Source organism: Nasonia vitripennis, assembly GCF_009193385.2.
Source record: "Nasonia vitripennis strain AsymCx chromosome 3 unlocalized genomic scaffold, Nvit_psr_1.1 chr3_random0001, whole genome shotgun sequence".
NCBI lineage: Eukaryota > Metazoa > Arthropoda > Insecta > Hymenoptera > Pteromalidae > Nasonia > Nasonia vitripennis.
The window spans coordinates 134,279-160,306 of record NW_022279620.1 but is presented as its reverse complement, the minus strand read 5'-3'; the positions used below and the strand labels follow the sequence as shown (position 1 = coordinate 160,306).

General features: G+C 33.5%; 2 protein-coding genes across 15 annotated transcripts in view; one reads left to right on the top strand and one right to left on the bottom strand.

Annotated features, from left to right (window-relative positions):
* Positions 1 to 26,028, bottom strand: part of LOC100680356 (steroid receptor seven-up, isoforms B/C) — a 210,580-nt gene that overhangs the window by 154,161 nt on the left and 30,391 nt on the right. Inside the window, exons 2-4 of one of the 14 annotated variants that reach the window (XM_031925564.2) lie at positions 24,883 to 25,022; positions 24,639 to 24,819; positions 23,742 to 23,825 (exon numbers count right to left, since the gene is read on the bottom strand). The exons of 7 other annotated variants lie outside the window; for them this stretch is intronic. In XM_031925564.2, coding sequence (XP_031781424.1) covers positions 23,742 to 23,825; positions 24,639 to 24,771 — 217 coding nt within the window. In that variant the 5' untranslated portion in view covers positions 24,772 to 24,819; positions 24,883 to 25,022. Of the gene's footprint in view, positions 1 to 4,045; positions 4,215 to 5,233; positions 5,316 to 11,422; positions 11,491 to 12,375; positions 12,428 to 23,741; positions 23,826 to 24,638; positions 24,820 to 24,882; positions 25,023 to 26,028 lie in introns of those variants that run through there. 6 more of the 14 variants (XM_031925567.2, XM_031925565.2, XM_031925572.2 and 3 more) reach the window with 6 other exon arrangements.
* On the top strand, positions 22,396 to 22,885 carry LOC116416616. Its single transcript, XM_031925578.1, has 2 exons — positions 22,396 to 22,654; positions 22,726 to 22,885. The coding sequence occupies exons 1-2, from the start codon at positions 22,483 to 22,485 to the stop codon at positions 22,881 to 22,883; spliced, it is 330 nt and encodes a 109-aa protein (XP_031781438.1). The 5' UTR covers positions 22,396 to 22,482; the 3' UTR covers positions 22,884 to 22,885.

Here is a 26,028-nt window from a genome sequence, read left to right as displayed (position 1 = left end):
ATTTCATGTAAAGCGTGCGGATTAGATTTCCATTGGGGTTGTTTAGCGCGATTAATTTGCTCAAAAGTTTGTCATTTTTGCTGCGTTAAGACGTACAAATCTACGTTAGATAGCTCCGATCCGACGCTGCAAGCTGGGATTATTAATAGTAGTGAGAGGACCGCTAATTTCGACGCTGGTCGTAGTCGCAGCTGTTGATATAGATATTAACGCTACCTTTTCGACCCCTAGTCAACCGGATTTAGTTATGGCGGTATCGTTGCCGGAGAACTGGCATACGCTTTCACTCGATGAGAAGTTAGGGGAGTTATTTGGGAAAGTTGCAGTCGGCAACAACCAAATCAATCAAAAATAGATGCGCTCATGTCAAAAGTCGATGATCAGGATAAGAGAAATACCGTGTTAGAACAGGATACTTCAGTTAATTCCAAAGAGATAGCTAGTCTTAAGGAGCGTTGTGCCAAGGGAACTAGTAAAAAATATTTTTGTGAAACTGAATGTGTCCAACGATCTATGTGATGTCCGTAGTGTTCGTGATTTCGATAACGCTGTACGCTCAAACAGTGCCGCCAACTCTCAGTGACAAGCACAGCGTGTGCTAAGCATAAATTGTGGCGCAAACATTTTACTTGGTGCCATTTATCGTAGGCCTAAGGGACACACCCTAACGAATTTCTTCAACACAGTGCCTAACGTTTCGCATCTGTATTCTAATATTGTGTTAGCAGGTGATTTGAACTCAGACTTGCTCTCTAATAACTATTATGGCACGCATTTACGTAAGCTTATAGATAAGCACAACTTATTTCTTGTGCCTTTCGGAGCCACTCATCATACTGACGATTCAGACACATGGCTTGATATAATACTGTCTGATTCAAGTGATAAGATTATCTCGTATAATAAACCTGATGCACCATTTATAAATGGCCATGATTACATTTTCATTGATTTTGCATACGATTTGCCGCCTCGTCAAGCGGTAGATTACACCTCAATAGATTTTTGTAGCTACTCTTCTCCAGTATTCTTAAAATGTTATTGGCTAAACTCAATGAGTTAGCTCTTCGATTTGAATTTGGCTGTTTATTCTCGTTAAAAGTTTTCAGACGATTGCTAGCACAGCGCTGGACGTCACCATATTAGTCAGGATTTCGCAGCAACAATAGCACCCAAACAGCATTTTTAAAGGTCACGGATGATATTAGATCAGGAGCAGATTCTGGATTAATTACGCTGTTATCGCTCTTTGATTTTAAACGTGCATTTGAAACTATACTGATCATGCCACACTGCTGAAGAAGTTTAAACTCATTGGTTGAAACGCTCATCACTTCTTCTTACTGGTCCTTGGTACTTTTTTAATATTAGATTTTAATAAAAGAAATAATAAGTCTAATATTTATTAGAGAAAGTAATAAACATTTGCAAATCTGAACCGTGGATCCGAATTCAGATTTGGAATAAATCGATTTTACTTTAAATTATTATTTAACGAATAATATAAAAAGAAAATTGATTTTAAATGAATTAAATAATAATAATAATAGTAGGTCCGGGATTGTGGATAATGGGTATGCAACGCAATAATTATAAATTCTTGTTTATATTTAAAATAGTGTGTATATTAACAAAAAATAATCTAACATAAGAATAATGCCTATTATTGCTATTATTCTTTTTAAATCAGATTTAGTTACAATTTTGTTTATTTTTTGATGAAGACTTCTGTTATGTGATTATTAAATTTTATTAAATTCTACGCTTAATTTTGCAGTAGAGTATGTGTTAGAGCGCTTAAAAGTGCTGCTCAAATTTTATAATTATTAAATTCTACGCTTAATTTTGCAGTAGATTTCTGTATATGTACTAAGGCGCTTAAAAGTGCAGCCAGAGTTGACTAGAGCGCTTAATTGTACTGCTACTAGTGATTGAACACAGGCCTCGCATGGCCTTTTATAGGGCGCTAAGCGAGCGCTGATCGAGCCGCCGAAAATATTCGCACATTCGCACAATCATACTATCATTCATTCATATTTACATTTATCATTCATACAAACATACTCGGATGCGCACGACTCGCCGTCGCTCGCTTACGCTCACATATATATATATATATATATAAATACTGTTACGCAACGCGCTGCTGCTAGTGCTGGCTTGGTAGCTGGAGAGAGAAGGGTGACGCGCACGCACACATGCGCGTCGGTGGCCTGCCGTCGCTGCGTTGACTACTGCGTAGCTGCTGGTTTCGTAGGAGGTGAGAAGAGTGGGGACGGCCGAAATATTCCGTGCGCTCGCTGTATAGGCAGAGTCGGATGTTTTTTAGAATTTTTTTAAATGTATATGTTCTAGGAAGTTACACGCCGGATCGTGTATAGGGCATTACATGGTTTTTCTAATGATTATGTGGTTTCATTCATATTTGTCTGGGCGTTCGCAAGCAGTAGTTGGTTTGGACGGCACGCTACCAAGTTTCTTGCTAAGCACTTCAGGAGTTGCGCAAGCTTCTTCTCCAGGCCCTATTAACATTTTGATATATATCAACGAGATACTATCGATTTTGCAGCACTGTAAGTCAAAGTGTATGTTCTTTGCTGACGACTTGCAAATCTATGTTCAATGTTCATCTCGCGATTTACATGCAGCTGTTGCTCAATTAAATGACGATGCTAGCTGTATTTTAAACTGGTCTAAGACAAATGGGCTCGATCTTAATGTCAGTAAAACAAAGGCCATGGCTGTTGGGTCGGTGCAACACCACATGCGTTTAGATGTAAGTAATATTGTGCCAATACTAGTACAAGATGTAGTAATTTCCTTTGTAGACACTGCGAGAAACCTTGGAGTAACCTTGTCTTAAACGCTTTCCTGGAATGCACATGTGTCCGGCATCTTTGCGAAAGATATACGGGCTATAGCTTAAACAGCCAGCTTAAAGCGCAATTAGTTAGTACTTTAGTTTTACCATATATTGATTATGCTTGTCTAGTCTATCTCGATCTCACTAATTACCTCGCAACTTAACTACAAAGACTTTGTAACGCGGCTGTGTGGTTTATATTTCATCTAAAAAAAGATGCGTCCCTTAAAACTTACTATGATGAGCTAGGATGGCTCTCGCTCGACCACAGAAGAAATTATCATTCAGGTATTTTATTGTATAAATTGTGTACTGTCAAGCGTCCTGATTATCTACTTAACTTGTTTCCGATGCCCGGCCATGATATCAGGCGCTCGACTAGAAACATTCCCTCTGGAAATGTATCGGAACTCGTTTACCATAAAAGGAATGCATTTCTGGGATATCCTTCCTGTGAGTATCACGATTATCTCTTAAAATTGCCACGAAGCTACGTAAAATAAGCATCATATTGTAATTATATTGTCAGGGTATCGACTCTAGTATGTGACTATAAGGTTGAATTTGTTCTTCGTATACTCAAATGTGAATATGAGTAAGGGAAAAAGCTCTATTGTGCCAAAGATATGCTACAAACTATTGTAATTGCTTCGCTATTGTTCGCCAAAGTATACTTTTTTGTAATCCTGCTCTGTATTGCTTACCTCACACCACGGCCCTCCGGGCTAGGGCGTTAATAAATATGTCTCTCTCTCTCTCTCTCTCTCTCCCTCTCTCTCTCTCTCTCTCTCTCTCATAATCACCCTCACTATAAAATCTCTCACTCATTCATTACACCTTAATCACAATCACACACACACACACACACACCTGCTAGCACACCTACACACAAATCTAAATAATAAATAAAACTATTGAAACTAGAACTTGGCACTCATATATTGTACAACACATTATACACCAAATAAAATATTATCCAATCTTTTTACGCGGAAGACCTCCGGATTTATCTACACACCAACAAAGATAATTTCCTGGACGGCGTGGCTCGACTAGCAGAAGCGGCACGGCTGGTTTCTGGCTGGGCGGAGGGCTCCGGTCTGCGACTCAACTCCGGCAAAACTAAATCCATATTTTCCGGTTCCATGTAAAACGTTAATGATATTAAATCATGGAACTTGCCTGGGGTTCCGATGCCGGACGGAGTGGTCGTCCCGTTCAGTGACACGATCGTGAGCTTGGTGTTGGATAGCAAACTTACTTGGAAACCGCAGGTGGATGCTATCACGAAGAAAGTCAACAAAGCCCTATATAGCCTGCGGTTTATCAAAGGCTGCACCACTGAGACTCTCTGCGGATATATTTAAATATTTTTACAATAAAGCAAAGCTCCTTTTAGATTTTAATAAAAAATGTTGTAATTTTATTATGATTTAACAGATTTACACCTTATTAATATCAATTAGAATGTTTCATGGACAAACTATAAGACGACGGGACGGCAAGTGTGCATTAAAATAATATTTTTGAAAATGTCTAACCTTTATTTTAATAACCACTAGTTAGCTGATCATATCTCACCTGCTGAACTTTAATGCTTGATGCTTGACATATATAAAATTGATTGTACTACATTCATTAGCGTATATTTATGCCCTGGTAGAAATGCTTACCAATGGTAAACTGTTGGCCAAAGTGACGGTTTTAGCAGTTTCTTTGGTCAACCATAATCAACTGTTGGGTTGCGTGTGCCTCTGTCTTCTCAAACAAACACTGATGAACGTTTGTAAACGATGCAAGAAAAACTAGATAAAAACAACTAGACAACTTCTAGTTTGAAAAATCTAGTCCTTTTTCCTCATAATCTTTGTGTAGATAGATGATTCGATGCGATTCAACTGCGATTCGCTTCGTAAAAGGCAGCGACGCTTAGCGGACACCTTTCTCACTCTTTTACTATTAGAATTGCACATAATTAATATGTTCTAGAGACATTCGCGGCGTTGTATATTATATTGCACTGATTGCTGAAAGGTAACCTTAATATAACCTATTATCATGACATATCTTGTATTGTTGTGCTTAAAAAGATGAGAATCGCACATAACCAAAATTTTAAGAAATCATCGCAAATTCATTTTTGATCATAATTATTTTGCTAAAAGAACTATTTTTAAAGTAAAATATTATGATCATTAGAAAGTACTCATTAAAATCTTTAAGATACAATACCCAAACATAAGCATCTAAGATATATCAGACAAGAAATCATTGGAGACAATAATACGCATTCAGGTTATTTAGCAAATTCAAAGTATAATAGGGTCGCGCTGCTCCCCGACAGCACAGTGTAAAAAAACGTATACTTGCCATCGGGGCGCTACCGCGCCCCTTGATATATGGGGCATTCCACGTCAAATGAGACAGAGCTGTACCGTAAAATCCTTCTGACCTAAAAATTTAAAAAAATCATAAACGTTAGCGTTTTTATCTATTTTCGATTATCGCGTGGAACATTTTTAAATTTCGACCTTAGGCAGAGCTGTAGGTCCCCTAACCTCAAATAAAATACTGTGTTACGATTGACATGCTTATATAACTTTTCACAAGAGCGGTCATTTTCAACTAACCAGGGCTTTAATTAAAGCTTTTTTATTCTACTTCTAATTTACAAATTCATATTGAGTGCCTGTTTGTTAGTTAGCGATATATATTCTTATCAATTACAAATGTTGCTTCCCATTCTTGATTTTCATATATATATATATATATATATATATATATATATATATATATATATATATATATATATATATATATATACACACACACACACACACACACATATATATGTATGAACAAATCCACGAGCGAGTGGAAACAAGTTGGGTGTTGGAAGTTGAGAATTTCAAATTAAAGGCGCACCTACCAGACCAACTTTTTTTATTCTTTGGGTTATCTGGAATGAGAAAATGCACGCATGCATGACCGATCGCATGCCGAACTTTTTTGCCGGGCACTTGAAATTCTCTTATGTGAATTTAACACGGGGAAAATTAACGAAAACCAGAAAATTGCCACTTTTTGTCTGGAGGCTCAATCCAAAAATGTGTTTTCATAGAATCAAAGTATGAAAACAAAGAATTAATTTGAGGGCTGGTGGGTTAAAAATGGTTGCCTAGGTCAGAAGTTGTCTAGGCTTGAAAATGGCAAAAAATCACCAATTTTTCAATTTTTTACGAAAATTAGCAATTTTTCTTATTTTTAAAATCCTTATAAATTTGGATCCTAGCGGTCCATTTGGACCATCCAGGGTTCAAATTATAGCTCTTTTCTTCCGCTTTCGGTTTTCAAATTCAGATTAACATTTTTATTTTACGATCAGCTACATATATGACGATGAAAACGGCCAAAAACGGCTATAATTGATACAGCTGATCGTACAATTAAAATGTTAATCTAATTTTTTTAAACAATAATAGAAGAAAATAGCTTTAATTTGAGCCCTGGATGATTAAAATTGGCCGCTCGGATCAAGTTATAAAAATTTTAAGAATAAGAGAAAAATCACTGATTTTTGTAAAATATCTTACTCTTCATGACTTTTTACTATTTTCAAGCCTAGACAACTATTTTTACCTATACTTTTGACCTAGGCAACTATTTTTAACTTACCTGCCCTCAAATTAAAGCTCTCTTCTGATACTTCCATCCTAGTAATACACATTTTTGGATTACGCCTTCAGACATTGAGTGGATAAAGTTTAGCCATGGCTAATTACAATTACGAAAAAATGGATACTTTCGACTTTTTAGATATAATTCAGAAAGACTCAATCCTCAAAGAGAAAACATGTAATAATATAGATGATTTTAATAGAGTTAGCAACAGAAACAATGATGTGATTATGCATATTAATATCAGAAGTATAAATGCAAATTATGACAAATTAAAAATATTGATAAAAAGAATAATTAACAAACCGTCGTTTCATAGTTGTTTTCACTGTAACTTTTGAGAAAGTCAACCACAATATTTATGAACTAAAAGGCTCAAATTATGAGCATCAAAGTTACTATAATGATAGTAACATTAATAGGAACGATGGTATCATTGTATTTGTTTATATCAATCCAGTACAAAATACTAAAGTAGTAGAAATGAGAAGCTTACGAAACTCTAGGATAAAACTAAACAATAATAGCAAACTTTAAATATCGACTGTATATAGATCTCATGGAATTCCTAAGTCAGATTTCATACTAGATTTAAATAAATAACTTATCAAGAAGAATAACCGCTGCCAATTCTTTGGCACGTAGCTTCCACTAACAAAATTTACAATTTCAATAGATACAATATTGTTCACATATACAGTATATTAATGATTTATAAATTACTTTCAATCTTAATTATTTTACTGAAGCAGCACCCGTCACAATATCAAATCATATAATTTTGATAAAAAAAAAATGTAAACCTCAATATTATAAATACCATAGGGTCCTCATAACCTTATAAAATCATGGATTTGCCCTAAACATTCTGAACTTTAGTTAGCGGGATAGAAGATTTAACAATAATAGTAATTTTTAGTTACACAGGGTATACAGGGTGAGATACAAAGAATATTAATCCTAATATATTTTAACCTAAATAGTTCCATAAGCTGCAAAAAGAACATAGCTAAGGTGATCAAAAGATCGATATTTTCTCAAAAGTTTAACTTAAATAAACATTTTTACTCCCCTAATCGTACGACATAGAAAACCCATATTTTTTAGTTTTCGATTTTTAGCTAAAAAACTAGTCATCATGATGGTTTAAAATTTTTACAGCAAATAGATATTATCAATTTATATTGTCATACATTTTTTCAAAAAGACAGCAATTTAGTTTTGGAGATAATAATTTTTTTTTCAAATCACTTTTTTTATTATAAAAATTGAACGGAACGGTCAATCTGGAAAATCTTGCGGGAAAAAGTAGACAATTTTATGCTTTTTTAAATACACTATTGTTGAATATATTGTATAATACATATCATCAAAAGAAGCAAAAATATTTTTTCAAAAATCGCAAAATGGCTGTAATACGGCCATGTAATAGTCAGAATCATAAAAAAAAAATTTTTCCGAATTAAGAATCAGAAAAACTATATGCATGCCAAATTTTATTACGATCGGTCACGTGATTCCAGAATCATAACAGTATACGTACATCCCTTCTGAAAAAAATCGCGCGATTAGTCGTGCGATTATTCGCGTGACTAATCGCGCAATTCATCTGAAATAAAATTTTTTGTAAAATAAAATTATTTAAAATGCAAAATTATTAGGCAGGGTGGCCAATTCAAGTGTTAAAGTGCAGATTTGGCACTAATAGCCATACAGACCACTTTAAACCAACTTGAACCTGAACGAATGACCTTTTTAATAATTTTTCATTTTATCTATATGATTCAAACTTCATTTTTGTAAAGTTTTAATTCTCTAGCTCATTCCTAACTCAAGCCTTCTGATTTTGAAACAGTTAAAAATCTCCCACTGTGCGCCGCCACCGCCGGTTCAAAAATTTTCCCCTAACTTACTTCCCCTCATTTACTTCCCTTTATTTACTTCCTCATAATTCGTTTTCCTTACTTCCGTTTACTACTGCGACCTTATACACCTATACACTATCCATGGCTGATATGCATATCTATGCAGTGAAAACTACGGAGTGCACTTCCTAGATCTCGTCATTAGCGACCGTATATACATATATAGATACTATTCACCAGTGATGTGCTTATTGTAACGGACGGAAAAGAGACGAGTCAGAAAGCGAAAAAGAGTAGACGCGGCCTTGAACCGCGGACCCCGAGATTAACACGGTACGGCTCGGCGGACTCTTATCGCTGACTCGTCTTCGCTGCTCGCATTACAGACATGTGCGACTGTGACAATATCTATGCTTTCAAAGCTATGGTACGCATAACCTATGCCTATGATTTTATGAGGTTATGAGGACACAATATGGTATTTATTTTTCCGTGAAAATGATATGATTTGATATTGTGACGGGTGCTCCTTCAGTAAAATAATTAAGATTGTAAGTATTTTACAAATCATTAATATACCGTATATTTGAACAATATTTAATCTGTTGGAACTATACATTTTGTTGAAAGAAGCTACGTGTCAAAGAATTAGCAGCGGTTTTATTAATGTTTGTACTACGTGAATATTTTTTATTTCAGAAATTTAATTTATTGAAAAAAACTTATGCTACTGAAGATACAATTAGTAAAGCAAGTCATAAAAAAAGTATTGATTTTAAACTACGCTCGTACAACATGCCTTTAAGTCCAAAAGATGTTGAAACTAACATAACACAGATCAGTAGAAGATCGCACAACATGCCCTTAACTTCGAATAACGACGGATTGTTAATCGACCAAGATAATGAAAAAATATGTCGTGCCTTTGCTTACAATAATGAAAATCTCGGCATTAAATCATAGACATCTGACAGGACCTCATTTAAAAAGTAAAATAGTTTGAACAATTTTCTGATGACTTAATCTAAGAGCTCGCCTATATTGGATAATTTTGTATCAAGAGCTTTCGGTGATTTTGAATGCAACTTGAATAAATTGCTGAAAAATAGCTGTTTATCATATGCAACCTTAAGTAGGTTCCAAACTCGTAAGGAACTTTTACCTTCTATGCTATAGTCATAAATGCATTTAGCAGCTTCTTATTTCATGTTAGTTTTGAAGTCATAAAGTCAAATATTCATTTAAGGTCATTCGAAAGATCGTATATAAGACATAAGACATGTAAATTCTTACATAAGATCTGATGCAAGATCTTACCGTCATGTTCTAAATAAATCTTTTTATTAATAATTAATTTGAGATCTCATGTAAGTTTGTGTAAAAGATCTAAGTCACACTTAAGGAATAATCTTTTCATTGATCATTTAGTCAATATCGTATGTGAGATCTTATGTAAGAACTTAGAAAAGATACTACTAGTAATGTCTTGTGTGAAATCTAGAATGTTATATTTGATAAAAATAGTTTTTTTATCATAAACACAAGATATTTTATAAGATCATACGTAGTATCTTAACTTAAATCTTGGTCAAAAATCGCTAATAAGATCTTATACACGATTTTACACTAGATCTTCGCCAAGATCTGATATAAGATCTTACGTAAGTTCTTTTATAAGATCTTGAGTAAAATTTTTAATATGTATCGCATAATTTTACAGTCATTTGACTAAATTCAACAAAAAATCACGTCTTCCCTAAGAATATTTTTAATGGCCTATATCTTTTGTGGAGCTACATTTACGTGAGACTCAGGCCAAATTATCATGTAAATTGGCGAAGTAAAAAATCAGCTTCGCATTGAAAAACTAATAAAATAGCTCGTAAAAAAATCTGATGCGCCTTATTGGTGCTACCATCCGGATGATACATTGGAAAGTAGGTGCATTAAAGTACTTTTCTGCTAATTTTTTTTTGTATTTTGAGCTTTTGAAAAAATCTCACATTATAACTCACCTGAGATCTCACAATATAACTCACCTGAGATCTCACTTGAGATCTCACCTGAGATCTGAGGTGAGATTTTTTAAAAAGCTTAAAAATTATAAAATTGGCTTTAAAGTACTTCAATGTACTTACTTTCCGATGTATCATCCGGATGGTAGCACCAATAAGGCGCATCAGATTTTTTACGAGCTATTTTATTAGTTTTTCAATGCAAAGCTGATTTTTACTTCGCTAATTTACATGAGAATTCGGCTTGAGATTTTAGGTGAGATCACAGCTGAGAACTCACCTGAGATTTTCAAGTAGGGAAATGTTACAAAATACCAATAATGCATGTCAGATATTTTTTTGTAAGAAAATTAATAGGCTGGAAATCTATTGTTTAGCCCCTGCCCTCCCCCCTCTCCCTCCCTGACGACATTTTACCATACTCACTCGAATGCACAAGACAATAAATGTTATCCTTTTTTTAAGTGAAAAATATTAAGCTGGTATTATATGTCACACATTGAGTCCGGGTTTATGTAACGCGTGATGCATTGTTATACAATTCCTCTTATTACCTATAGAAAGATGCTTTACTAATATTATTTTTACTATAATGTAAATGCTTCTAATGAGAAATAATGTGCGAGTTTTAAATCTTTAATAACAAATGCAGATGAAGTTTATGAAATTTGTACATTATCTACGTAGAAACTCCATGTTCAAGATTATGTAAATCAATAAGTTTATTTTGAATTCGATAAATATACCACTATACTTTATAAAATAAAAATAAAATATTGCATGAGAAATGGATGATCATGTCATAGTTAAATCAAAGTTATTCAAGATTTAGTACACTATGTAATAAAATAAACAAATATAAGTTATCACAATCATTGATTAGATGCAATACACGGGACTAAATAATTTATTTAGTTAAGTTTTATACCCTGACATTTCTAAAAGTATTGTAATTTAACAATGATAATTATTATGAAGCTATATTATATAACTATACTCACAAGACGTCTTACAACGTTTTAAGGCATTGAAATATGTTGCAACTTTAGGACCAAAAATTTACAGATATCTGCAAAATAAATATTACATTTTATTTAAAATTAAATTCACTGTACAAAAAAAAAATGTTCAGAAAAAGATAGTTACGAAAAAGAAGGTCATTTATTTTTCCTTTAACAAATCACTGTACCTAAATGTTGCATGAGCAGATTAGTCATATTCGTAAATATTTCAGACAAAAAAAGGTAAATGTTGACCTGTATGTACTAGTGGATAACATAAGGGTCATATAACTTTCAGAAATTCGTCCAGTAATATTGCAGTAAGTTATATAAAAGATTGGTTTTAGATTGATTTTGCAAGGGGCAATATGTTATTAATATATTAATAAAAACAATATTATTGCATTAATATTGCCAAAGCCATCTTTAGTTTTTGTAAAACAATCCAAAAATAAACATTGTGAGTATGTGTATATGCTTGCATCTGTGTGTAGATTTATGGGGTATCACGCATTGACTGACACAAAACTTTACTTCAGAATCCTTTTGACCAAAAAATATTTACGAAATCTTAAAATGTAACATTCTATATTTATTTTCAATTCACTTAACAGATTAATCGTTTTCTAATTTTGGTCTTTGATTAAAAGGCATGTTCTCTAATCTTAAAACGATATTGCATTACGATATTACATTATATCATATTCGGATGATAATACATTTTTTTTCGTTGACATAAAATCACAAAAAGCCTATTTAATGTATTTTAAGCTGTAAAACATGGATTCAATGTTATTTTCGATGAACCCTTTAAGAGTTCGCCCTTTACCTCGAAAAATATCCCGGGATAGCAGTTTTACGTTAGTATATAAAATATAGTTTTAAATAAACGTTAGTAATAAAACTTCTTTTTATTTATATAAACAAGAAAAATGGATGCAAAGTTTCTTTACCGACTTTTTGAATAGTGAACAATACAACACTGTACATCTGTACAATTTGCCATATGAATGTTTTTAATTTTCTGTTTTTTCCACACATCCATGGAGTTATTGAATAGGCACGATTCATTATTTTTTTATTTTTTATCAATTTTTTTTCACAGGAAAGTTGAAAATTCACTGCAAGTTAAGACATGAAAAATTGTATTCAACTAAAAATTTGCAACTAATCGGGTTATTTAGATTAGCTCTTCCTTATAGGCGCTGCAACAAATATTTTTCAATTAAGTTAGAGTGCAGAAAAGTGCAAACTTTGCAGAAAAAACGGAAGAAAGTAAGCATCTCGAGAATCTTACCATGTTTTAACCCATTAAAGCCCATACTAAGACTGGTTGAGATAGCGACAAACAAACTGTGCTATCCTTTGCATAAGTGCAAAATAAAATATACGTATTTATTCTTATGTCATTTGCAATTGTTTATAACAAATTATTTAAACAAATTACAAAAAGATTTATAATTTTCAAAATCTGAATGCGGTAATCGATTCTGGAGGTAAAATCGAGACGAAAACCTATATAACACTTTATGTAGAAATAAACTATTGACAAATAAGTGTTTTCATTCTCTTGCATGGTATGTGGAATCATATCAGTATTTTTTACTGATAAATTTTGAGATCTTATACTGTAATTGGATAAGTTTATTTCATTTCGCAAATCCTTCCGTGTTAGAGATCACGTTTGAGTGGCGGGCTAACGGTTGAAAACATTCATACATTGGATCTATTCTTTGAAATAATAATTTCGGAAAACTTTTAGATTTTATTTTGTTCTACATTGGTAACGTCACTGATAATGCCGAGACGGAGAATTAGAGATCTACCAGATTCAGTTGAAGATTCTGATTTAGTTGCAGGTTCCAAAGATATTGTTCAAGATGTTTGTGAATATTATATTGACAAGTTATCTTCCAAACGTCCCCCCAAACGATAGAAACAGAGTGAACCTTCATCCCAAGAACACGTGATGAAACATGGAAGTCTTAGGAAATGTGGAATTTCAACATGTCGGACAAGAACGGAATGGTATTGTGAGAAATGTTCTATACATGTTTGCAAAAGTCATAAAGTAGGACACGGCAATGAACAATAATTCAATCCCACCGAACATATTTACAATAATTCATGTGAATATTGATGGATAAATACAATAATTAGCTTCATTCTATACGATTTTTTGAAACACTCTCAGGAGGCCGAATGTTTCTTCCTACATTACAATAACTAATTGGCCTCTGACAGAAAAGTGTTATATGGGTTTTCGTCTCAATTTTACCCCCAGAATCGATTTCCGCATTCAGATTTTGAAAATTATGAATTTTTTTGTAATTTGTTTAAATAATTTGTTATAAACAATTGCAAATGACATAAGAAAAAATACGTATATTTTATTTTTCACTTATGCAAAGGATAGCACAGTTTGTTTGTCGCTATCTCAACCAGTCTTAGCATGGGCTTTAATGGGTTAAAGTGGAATGTCCAAAGATGACAAATTTAAGTCTAGATATTAGCATAGTGTTGTAGTATGAAACTTAAAATTCTAGAATGTTGTGATTATTGAAAAAATAGATTTTAAATTCAAGATTCAAACATTTTTATTTTTGAAAATTTTTCCGTCACCCCTAGAAGACGATTTTTGCAAATACTGATAAAAGTGTATGTGTATACTTTTACTATCCACCTCTTAAGAGGTGGATAGTAAAAGAGAGATGCAAGGAGCTGGAACTCCAGAGAGCTAAGTGTAAGACCATATCGTCGCTCCCTAAGAAGAGTAGCACTGTTCAAATTTTCCAGTGAAAAGTAGCACAATTCAGATTTGCCGCTTAGACTAGCACAATTACGATTCTTTTTATAAGAAAAGATTCGTTATTTTTTAAATGAAAACAAATATTATTCAGGCAAAACTAATAAAATGGCAAGATTAATAAAATTGCCGAAAAAAAGAATCTGAATTGTGCTAGTCTTCGCGGTAAATCTGAATTGTCCTACTTTTCGCTGGAAAATTTGAACAGTGCTACTCTTCGCAGGGAGCGACGATATATATATATATGTAGTACACACATGTGTGCAGGATGTGCAACTATATAGAAAACTTACTCAACTTGAGCGTATGAGCAGCAAGGGTTAGTGGGTTGCAGGGTTATAGTTATGTTACAGTACTTCACAGAAGTTCACCCAGATAACCCAAAACGTCGGCAATTTTTAGTTAAATAAAATTTTTCATATCTTAACACTGAGAGAATTTTTAACTTCTTTTCTAAGAAATATTTTATAAGTTAACACGAGTTTTGAGTTTAATCTTAAATAAATTTTTATGATGTTTTTAAATTAGCATTATAATTTAAATTTCGTAAAATATCAAGGGGCGTGGTAGCGCCTCAAAGAAAGACAAGTATACGTTTTATACACTGTGCAGTTGAAAGAGTGCACCGAGACCTATATATGGTTATTATATACTTTGTATTTGCTAAATAACCTATTTACGTTTTACGATCCGTTGTTAATATTAATATATTATGAATATATAATTGCAAAGATTTTCATAAGATCTTTCTAATTACCATAAAATAATCAATTTGAAAATTAATTTACGTTAACTAATACAAGACTAACCTTTTTGTCAAATATCTTATATATTCTGCGAAAAACAGAGTTTCAAAAATGGCTAATAACCCCATTTGGCTTTAATGTAAATTAATTATAAGCCAAATAATTTTTGTTTAAATCATCTGAATCATCTCATTTGAACATCATTTAATGATGAATTTGGAGTCGAATGATTGACGATTAAGAGATTTGATTATCAATTATAAGCCATAAAAATGATTATAAAATAATTCGACGTTATTTTTCCATTTTGTGATTTAAGTTGAGCTTGCGTTCGATTATATTTGTGACTTTATCAATTGTACTCTATTTTTATTAGCAAATAACTATTACAAGTCCTACATTTAATTCGCGTCAATTTTGCTTCTTTTGTCCTTGTCGTTTTAAAGTCTTGTCAAAGTCGAGGAAGTCTAGCTAAACTACTGTTTCCATATGTATACTAAAATAGTTTTATACAAACTTAAATCTATGTATAACTATTGTTATAAAAAAAGAAATCATTTCTCATATTCATCTAAAAGATTAGATATTTTAATTAAGCATTTGTTTCTGCACTACTCTTTTACTACAAGCAAGTGCGTACAAATAATTTTTACTTTTAATTTGATAACGTCAAGTTATCTTTGTCTATCAAACTTGTCAGTTTATGGATTTTCCACTGTCATCTTTTTTAACTTTTTTTAAGGGTACTTCTTCCTCTTCAATTTCTTTTTTCAAAGCTTTGTCCAAGGAAAATGCGTTTTTCGCAAGCTGTTGTGGTTTCACGAGTTTTTTTTCTTCTTTTACAAGTAAAACATGGGTGCCTGGTTGTAATACTTTTTGTTTGTTTGCAATGATATCCAGCATTTTCACTGACTGACTGGTTTCCCCATATAAAATAACTAGGTACGCCTCATTATAACTATCCGAATCGATGCATATAACATCATCCATTTAATTTTGCTGTTTTGCATTATTTATTTGAAGAAGAACATTTTTCGGCACTTATTCGCCAAATTTTGAGCATGATTAAAAAATAAAAACACTGCTTACCAATAAGATCAGTGTGGTTCAGTATTTTTCTTAGCTGGTCGATGTCTGGCATTTTTGCAATGAAATCATCAATATCGTTATCATTATTGACTTTCATATTAGGTTCACCTGTATATATTTGTGTCTAAGTATATAGTCTTAAGAAAATAATTAGCCACAGTGAATGAAATTTAATAAGTATTACCTAAAATTTTTGCTCGTTGAGAATCTGGTTTTAAAAGACGATAATATTCCTTTGGTGTAACGAATACTTTATGAACATGTGCAGTAAGTATCTTGAATATTTTTTTCATTTTTGGAAATGCCCTTACCTCAAACAAATATAAGTCTAAAGGCGTTGATTACTTACGATTGATACTCTACCATAATATACATTTCTACGGAGAGTAAAAATTATATGGAAATGCATGAATTCACCTGTAAATATCTTATTGAATTTTCTATTGAAAATATTCTTTGGATTATACATATACTCCCATTCTTTCATGTACTCCATAATGAATATTTTTTCCTCGTCCATTGTTGATTACGAAACTGTTGAAAACAAAGTGGAAAACAATTTTTCGATTTATTTAAAATCCATGAGACAACTGACAAAGAGTATGCCTGTGCCACCTTTTCGGTAATTTTTTTACTTACTGAGTGAGCCACTGTACTTCCTATATCGTTCTCTCTGTCATAGCAATGTTAAACTATAGGTTTGATGACAGTTGAGCCAGGAAACTCGCATGGTGAGCTTTAAAACCACTGTTTGTATTCGAACGTCTTTCTTGGAAAAATCGATTCTGGACGACATAAGAAGTATTCTGTTTTTTGACGACCGACAAGACATGAAATCTTTTATCGTAAAGTAGGTTGAAAAGCGACCCATACGCGGCCAGCTTGGATGTTGTCTTCTGGGCGATTAGTGCCCTGAGCGCAGCCTGGCTATCTGAACATATACTAATTCTCCTGCCAAGTGCACTGAGTTCCATGATTCTCTGTGCACAGCTCAATATGGCATAAATCTCGTCGAAAGACCGTGGTAAACCTCTCCAAGGAGGAAAAGGAACCTCTTCCATCCCTGCGACAGTAGTAACCGAAGCCAGTGCCTTCATCAGTTTTGGATCCATCCGTGTACCAGATATCACCTTCTCCTGGCAGGGTATTTCTTCTACTCTCTTAGTCCTGCCATGTTTGAATAATGATCTCGTATTTCTGAAGAAGTAACGCGTTATCATCATGTCCGATTTTATATAAAATTTCGGTTTGAGGCAAAGTTTCACCGGAAGCTGCGTATGCCTCGTCCCCTGTTTCCACTGCCCGTAGGCATTAAATCTATGGGCGGCCTTGGTTGCCTTCGCTATGATCGTAAGGTGGAGGGGTTCTACTTCCACTAGTATTCCCAGTGCCTTGGTGAGCGTGGTCCTTAGCCCCAATAGCCCTCCTCATTACAAGTCCCCGTAGTCTCTCCAGGGCCTTCTTTGCCCCCGCCTGCATTACCCTTGGCCACCAGGCCAGCGCGGCATACGCAAGCCTGGGCAGAAGTACGGCCCTGTAGAACCATAAGAGAACTTTGGCACTGAATCCCCACATGCAGCTAAACGCCCTACGGCATGTCCAGAATGCCACTAGAAACTTATTACACTGGGCCGTGCGGTGTTTTTCCCAGGTCAGCTTCCTGTCAAGAACAACACCGAGGTATTTAGCCGAGTCCTTCACCTCCAGGGTTGTGCCTGGAAGTCTAGGTGCCCTGTAGGTTCCAATCTTGTACTTGCGTGTGAAGATGACGAGCTCAATTTTGTTCGGTTTAACCGAGAACCCCGTTGAGCAGCACCATTTTTCCGCTTTCCTGAGTGCGAGCTGCATGGCGTCCATGGCAGTACCAGCTTCGCCACCTGTGATCAGTATAAGTCATCTGCATAGGCCCGGTCGTTCGCAAAATAAATATTTGCGAACGACCGACGCCCACGATTTTTCCACGGCGCGTGCCGCGCCATAAAACTATAGTCGTCCAATCCTTTGCATCTACGATTGGCTGGAAAAGGTCTACGACGGTTTAATTGCGCCGTCGAGCGGCCGACGCTCGACACGACACGGGTTTCCCCGTGAGCGTGTGCGTTTAATAAAACCATTAACGGCCGACGGTTCAGGCCGGTTCAGACCTGAAAAGCACCTAACGGTACTTCTCACTTTTGGTAGTGCGCATGCTCCCCCTCTAATGAGATGCATGCGCTTTGCTTTCTGATTGGACGAGAAGTACGATGGAAGAAGTTTTTGAAGCGTTCGGGGGCACAACGTCGAGCTGAGAGATCAGTTTACACACGCATCACTTATACATTCAAAGACGAAAATAAATACAACAACTACCTTCTACATTTACTAGATTTACATACTCGCACATTAGCTACCTCGACCACCCCAAAGTAATAATATTCAAGTTAATTAAAATTTTAAAATAACTCACATTAAAACTGATTAGTAATCCTCATTTCTGTATGATTTTAGTTGCTTCTAATCTGCGGATTTTAGCAGAGTAGAATTGCATTCTTTCCTGCAATGCTTGGCATGCAAAATATTTTAAATAACAATAATAATAACAATCATACAATATGAAATACATTTTTACTCACAATTTAACTTAATAGTAACATAAGAATCACTTGATAATTACTTGATAATCATGCCAAATTCTCAAGTGACATTTTTTAGTAGGGGAATTATGATTCTCAATAAAAATATTCGTAAATAAGACGTTTCTTTTGATAATAAACGAGTGTATGTATTACGAATGCTCAAAAGAGTATCTCTACTTTTTTCTCCAGTGTGTGGCAGGACCGTGAAGTTGGCTGCACAAGCTATTATGCGTAATACAGTTGGGTATTGCGTTCCCACAAGTTTCTGTAGTACAGCCATAGGGTATCGCTTTCCCACAAGTTTCTATAGTATACAAATAACATTATACAAATATGTTACAACAAAATAATCAGTGGTTTTACATCAGTGATAATAATGTTACTAAAAAACAATGACTAAGAGGAGCTAAAAATGATTATATTTTATTTTTAGAAAAAATTTAAGGCACTTTAATAGATTCGCTTAAAAAGTTAAAATCTCTAAAAAAAACTTTTAAGGGGATGTGGAAGCTGAAAACATTGTTTTTCTGTTCCATGTAACTTTTTGAATGAAGCTTGCAATAAAAAACCAAGACCAGAGCGCCATAGTGTTGAGTTTAGTGACTCATCGTACAAAAAAAAAAAAAAAATACCAATCTGACTTTTGGTTTTTGTAAAAGTTGTGAAATACGAGCGGGTATTTACGCGTGTTTATGCGATTACAGTGCCAACCTCAAACACCAATTTTACTTATAAACTTTTTTTAATTTGAAATTTTATCAATATAATAAGCAGAGCGCCATAGGTTTGAGATAAGTGAATCATTCTACTGAAAGAAAATGTCAATAAGGCTTTTAGTTTATTTTTGGCATTTGAAATACTAAATACCCTGTGGCGGATTTGCGAAGCTATAGCTCCCACCTCCCCTTCACCAAAGAAAAAAAGGTTAGGCGAGTTTGATGTATTGCGTATTATTATGCATGTCAATAACATAATGTAACATAATGATATGATTTTGTCTGCAATTAAATTACACATTAAAAAACAACTCATATCAATCAAAAAGACAATTTTTTATTCACAACGAAATTACAGATTAAAAAACAACTAAGATAAATCAAACAAAGGCAAGTTTATAAACATGCTTTTCATTTATAATAAAGCATCAAAAAATCATTGTGTTTAATTAAGGGCTAAATCGCATGATTTCTAATTAAAACTTAATAGATTCATCAATTACAAACAACTCTTAGGTACTTACTAAGTAATTTGCCATGTCCGTTTTTTTGCTCATGGTGTTGTCTATCTTATGTAGACGCAGCCTAGAATGAACTGAAGTAAGAGATGCAGGTGCACTTAAGTTGTTTTTGCCTTACGAACACAGCAGAATCTACTAAACGCCATCAAGGTTTACAACACAGGTTACGGCTTGTGTATCGCTACAAATTTTCTTCTAATTTACCCACAAATTATTGACGAAAGAATGTGTTGAAATGACCACAAAAAATCTTTATTATTCTTGATATTTATTGAATAAAACAAATCATCAAAATAATATTTTGACTTTTTACCATAATATGACATTATCTGTCAAAATTTTGCCATCCCCAAACTTAAGGGAATATGGTCAATATTTCAAGTTACCTTGTATAAATAATACACACAAATTTTAGACATTTTTTACTTCCTTCCTAAGGAAGCATCTTGATCGTAACTAGCAACAAACGCTTGCTTCGCTCGAGATTTACAAATTAATTGTACTGATATTTAATTATTTGACGTTTCATTATTAAATGTACTATTAGATGTTAGATGTACACTCGACGATAAATTCTAACCGATTAAAAGCAAAATTTCAGAAACGTTTCACGAGATTTAATTATCGTCGAGTATAAATAAATATATTCAATACACAGGCGCTGGAAAGAATAAATGCTTCGATTACTTTTTTGGGAAAGTATGAATCATTATTTTTATACTTTTGATGAGTACAAAAAGAATTAAAGGTACAGTTTATTCTTTTGTAAAGAATAAAACGTACACTTAAACCTTTTGTAAAGAATAAAATTTCGTTCCGCAATTTTAAAAGAATGAGTCATAGACATTTCCCCCAGACGACTTAACCCTCCAAAAATGTCCACCAATCAGAGACGCGTTCGAAATAATAATTGAGCATCGATCATGTCCTAAGACGTTAGTTAAGGGGTCCAGCCTCGGTTAAATCCTGAAAAAAAAAACAACAAAATATTCGTTTGATAAATTTGTTTTCTTTTTACGTAAATTAAAAAACAAAAAAAATATTTACAATATACACTATTTCTACTAAAAAATATCATGTATATACTATACAAAATCACTGAGCAAAATTCATGACATTTTACTATATAAATAAGCATTTTTAGTTACTTGCCACGGCTTTGTAAAAGATCCGGACCGTGTTACTCTATCCAGGCTTAAAATGTATCTTAAACATGCCCCCTCAGAACTAATGAAAAACACTTCTGAAAAATATTAATTAAATAATGTTAGCAACAAGTCCAGTGTGAAAAATATCAATTAAATTTATTAGCTACGTATACAACGTATGAATAATAATATAATACGGGTAGAGTAAAGAAGACGGTCCAGATCTTTCACAAAGCCGTGGCAAGTAACTAAAAACACTTATTTATATAGTAAAATGTCATGAATTTTGCTCCGTGATTTTGTATAGTATATACATGATATATTGAAGTGAATACTTCTATAGGCTCGCTAGGTACACATTTTTACCGGGGAGTGAATCGAGAAAAAACCGACCGTCACGCAGTTACCGAACGGCAGGAGAGGAAGCAGGGGCAACTCTCTCTCTCTCTCTCTCTCTCTCTCTCTCACTCTCCCATCCACCGCGTTCCCTTCACCGCGCTCTCCTTCTCTCTCTCTCTCTCTCTCTCTCTCTCTCTCCCCTCCACCGCGCTCTCCTTACCGCATATTTCCGTTGGCTTTCGGCGCTCTCGGCGTTCTCTGTAGACTATACTTCTCTACTACACGCTATACTCTGGACAATGCTATCCCGCGTCCCCACGCGCTCGGCTTTCTCTACCTAGCATAAACTGAAATAATGCTATCCCGCGTCTAAGCGTCAGTTGTACGTAAACATATCTCGGTCCGCGTCTAAGCGTCAGTTGTACGTAAACATATCTCGTTCTTATTATTAAAAGTGAATACTTATATTTAATTACTACTCGTGTACTAATAAGATTACATTGATTTTCATAATGGAAAGTGACAAAAATTGTAATTTAAATTCAATGAGTGACAGTGAAAGTGAAACGCAAGAACAAAGCAGTGTAAAACAAACATGTGAACAACAAAAATTTACTCATCCAGCTACTGATAATACTGAAGATGAAAACGAGAATCTGCAAGACAGGCATGTTTTTAAATGGTTTCATTTTTGAAGTGTTTTTTCACATATTAAATCATAAATATACTTCTTACGTCTGTAACCTTAAAAACGGTACAATAACACATGCAACATAACATATACAACATAACATATACAATAACACGTGCGTCTCCCCGCTCTGCCTCCTACTCATATGTACGCGTGCGTATCTCCGCTCTGCCTTTTATTCGTATATCTATCTCTTTCTTCCAACAATATACATATAAAATGACTATTATAAGCTCCTGCGCTTATTTCTATGCTCCGTATAGTCTATACATATTATAATTTTATAATTATAAAGTTAATTACGCACTTTCAGCATAAAAAAAAGAAAAAAAAAACATTCTTATAACTACCGCTTTCAAAAAAAAAATTGAAAACTACACCGAAATCTAATGCTGAACACAGTAAAGAATATCGACAACGGCAGAAGGATGGTACTGAAGAATATCGACAATGGAAAAAGGATGCTACATCAAGTACCGCCGAAAAACAAACGAATGCTGAACGCTCTAAGCAATATCGACAACGGCAAAAAGATGCTAGTACCACTGAAAGATCAAAACGGTAATTTATTCATGCTTAATTAATTCATAATAACATAAATTATTAATAATCTCATAATTTTTAAAACACAGCAATGCTGAACGCTGCAGAGAATATCGACAACATAAAATACGTGAAAGTCAATCGAGCATTACCACCGAAACATCACAACGGTTGTTACCACAAACCAATTGTTTCTTTTATTGAATTAAAAAATGAAGATACATGTGATTCTACCATAGATAAATAAAGTTTGTAAAAAATAAAATAATGTATGAATAACGATAAACATATTTTTATTATTTCACCTATATAAAAAAAAAACGAAGTCTACAACACACCTAATTCAGTATTTACTTCTATCGGCTGTCTCCGAGACAGCCACATTTTTTAATAGAAATAGTGTATATTTTAAATATTTGCAGAGATATTTTGTTTTTTAATTTACGTGAAAAGAAAAAATTTTTATCGGACGAATATTTTGTTGTTGTTTTTTTTTGTAGGATTTAACCCAGGCTGGACCGCTTAAGGAATAAGAAACTACGTTCCACTTATTTCTTAAGACAGTACTTGAGCACTTACTTGAGTAACTACTTTTCAAAATTTGTGGATATTTTAATTCAATAAGATATTCCTTAAGTAACTGCTTAAATAGTTTCTTAATTATTTTCTTAAGTATTTTCTTAAGAAATTTCTTGAGAAATTATGCCAGGAAACTGTTTTCTTTAGAGAAATAACTTAAGTATTTGCTTAGGCTATTTCTTAAGTAATTACTTGTACTATTCCTATTTACCGTGGATATTTTAATGGATTAATTACTGCTATAGAGAGACTGGGTAATGATTGCTGTAGGTAAAATCAATCTAGTTTATTTTTATAATTGTAAAGTCATTATCAAAGTCAACTTCAAACAATGTTAATTTTTTTTTCATTGTTCAAATCATTTTTTGTATATTAAAAAATTAATTTTAATACCAAAACAGTTCGAATTGATATCGATGAAAAATAGGAACGAATAACAGTGAATGGTTTTAAAATAATGTAATAATAGTCAAAACTTCAAAAATTAACGGTTAAAATTTTATTTTCATAATGTACAGGCATATACCTATACGTATGCTTAAAGATACAAGTGAAACGAAACGGTGCCTCATCAGTGCGTGTGTGTCTACACGAACATTTCTTTTTACACCTGAAAATCATAATATTAATAAATTTATTTATTTAATATAAAGACATAAAAATAAAAATCATGAAAATCACATAAAAAATGAAATCATGTGTATGAATTCGAATATTATATAATTCTCTAATGTCCCCTCAAAAATTATTGTCACAATGCATTCTTCAGTATAGTTAGGTAGTTTTATTATCATCTAATCAGAGCCGAACGGCTGTTCGTTGGCTTTTGACAAGCGAGTTCGACGACTGCGCATACAAATCGAAATTAAAAGTGTCATAGTAGTAAATTTTATAATGACGTATAAAACATCTGTACAAAATTTTAGACCTCCAGATAAAAAATAACTTGAATGACACTGTCAATATATATCTCATGAGAAGGTTATCGACACTAAAACATCAGTAATTTGTTAACTAGAGATTCAAAATTTTTTATAGATGTTCTGTAAGTCATTAGAAAACTAATTACTATAGCAGTTTCATTTGAACTTTATTTTGTTATCATTTTCACCTACAACTGTCCAAGCGGCTTTTCAATTTGCGACTGTAATTTCTTAGATTGATTATTACAGAGGATTTCTTAGCGACAGGGACTTATATTACTGTTTTCCACTATATTTGTACGCATAGAAAGTGATAATTACTTTGCTGATCACCTCAGTATATAATAAGTGTGCTAATAATGATCTCTAATAATACAATTAAAATTGACAGTTATTTTTTAAACACTTGAGATGCACAGATAAATACAATGTTTTTGATGAATCGACCTTGATTCATACTAAATTTTGAAGATATCAGGATATAATAAATAGATACTAACCTGCAGTTTGTTTCGGTTCATTTAGCTGGCCTGCTACCAGGGCCGCTTTTGAGGCTGTTGATGGACCTCCAATTGGAGCTACTATTGTGGCTGCAACAACTTTTTCCTTTGACTTTTTAGTAGTTTGTGTCATTGCATCACGACGATTGTACCAGAATTTTTTCAATTGTGCTAGGGTTCTCTGGAAAATTAACATTTTGCAGATAATTATTAAACGGTTATAAATGAAATATTGATTGTTTACCTCATAACCATGTGGATTTCAATTGAATTGTTGGTGAATAGCTTTCCATGCCTTAAGCTTTTTTGCCAGCAATGATCTCGCTGGATTGTTGATTATCGCAGCATGCGGCTTGTAAGCTTTACTAAATATATTTCTGTCATCTGAAATAAAATTTTTTTTTTTGCTTCCTCAATATTGTCTTTTGACAACATTTTTGAGAGATGCGTGAAAAAGAAAGGCTACGAACAGAATGACACAATACAAGAAACGAAAATTGGCGCCTCTTTTGGTTGATGATAGCCAATTGTTTATTGTACCATCATGGAGCCGTTCCCGCTTTTCGTGGTTTCTTCCACTACGGGTATAATTATGGCACGAAATATCGCTCGCAACATGATTGCAATGTTAGTTTAGGCATATGCATATTGTGAAAAAATTATATCGCGTAAACAATACGCGATATACTTTTTTTTACAATATGCAATTAATAAATGCAATCAATGATTTATGTTGAGTTAAAAATATGCGCGCGCATAATTGTGTACGTACATTAAGAGTATTATATATCTATATATATATATATACAGGGTGTTTCATTTTAATCCGACCATGACAAAAAACCATGGAAAAACTAATTTTAACGAAAAATGACCTTAACAAAAGTTGAAGGGGGTAAAGGGGGCCATCGAATGACACAAACACCTATGACCTTGAACTCGATTTTCAAGGTCATTTGAGGGTAATTGTGATTTTTTTAAATAGGAACCTCTATTTTAGACCATGGAATCGGATAGAGCGGAAAAAATTACGTCGCAAAGGATATTTTAAGTTTGCTTTGGTGACCTTGAAAAGGTCAATTCAAGGTCACCAAATAAATTATTTATTTCCACAATAAATTCAGGCAAAATTCGATGAGGAAAATTAGTAGCCAATTGTGTCCACGTCGTTCCTGAGTAACGCTAAAGATAGGATAAAAATTCGCTTACGAAAACGTCCCAAGAACTGAATAGAATCCAAAAAAATGGTGGTGTCTTTGGGCACCTACATTCAAATCTGTACATAATAAAAGTGAGAGGCAAGGAGACTCACTCTAATCAAGCACCCCAAAGGGAACACAATCCTATTACGTCCACGTCGTTGTTCCTGGGCAACACTAAAGTTAGGATA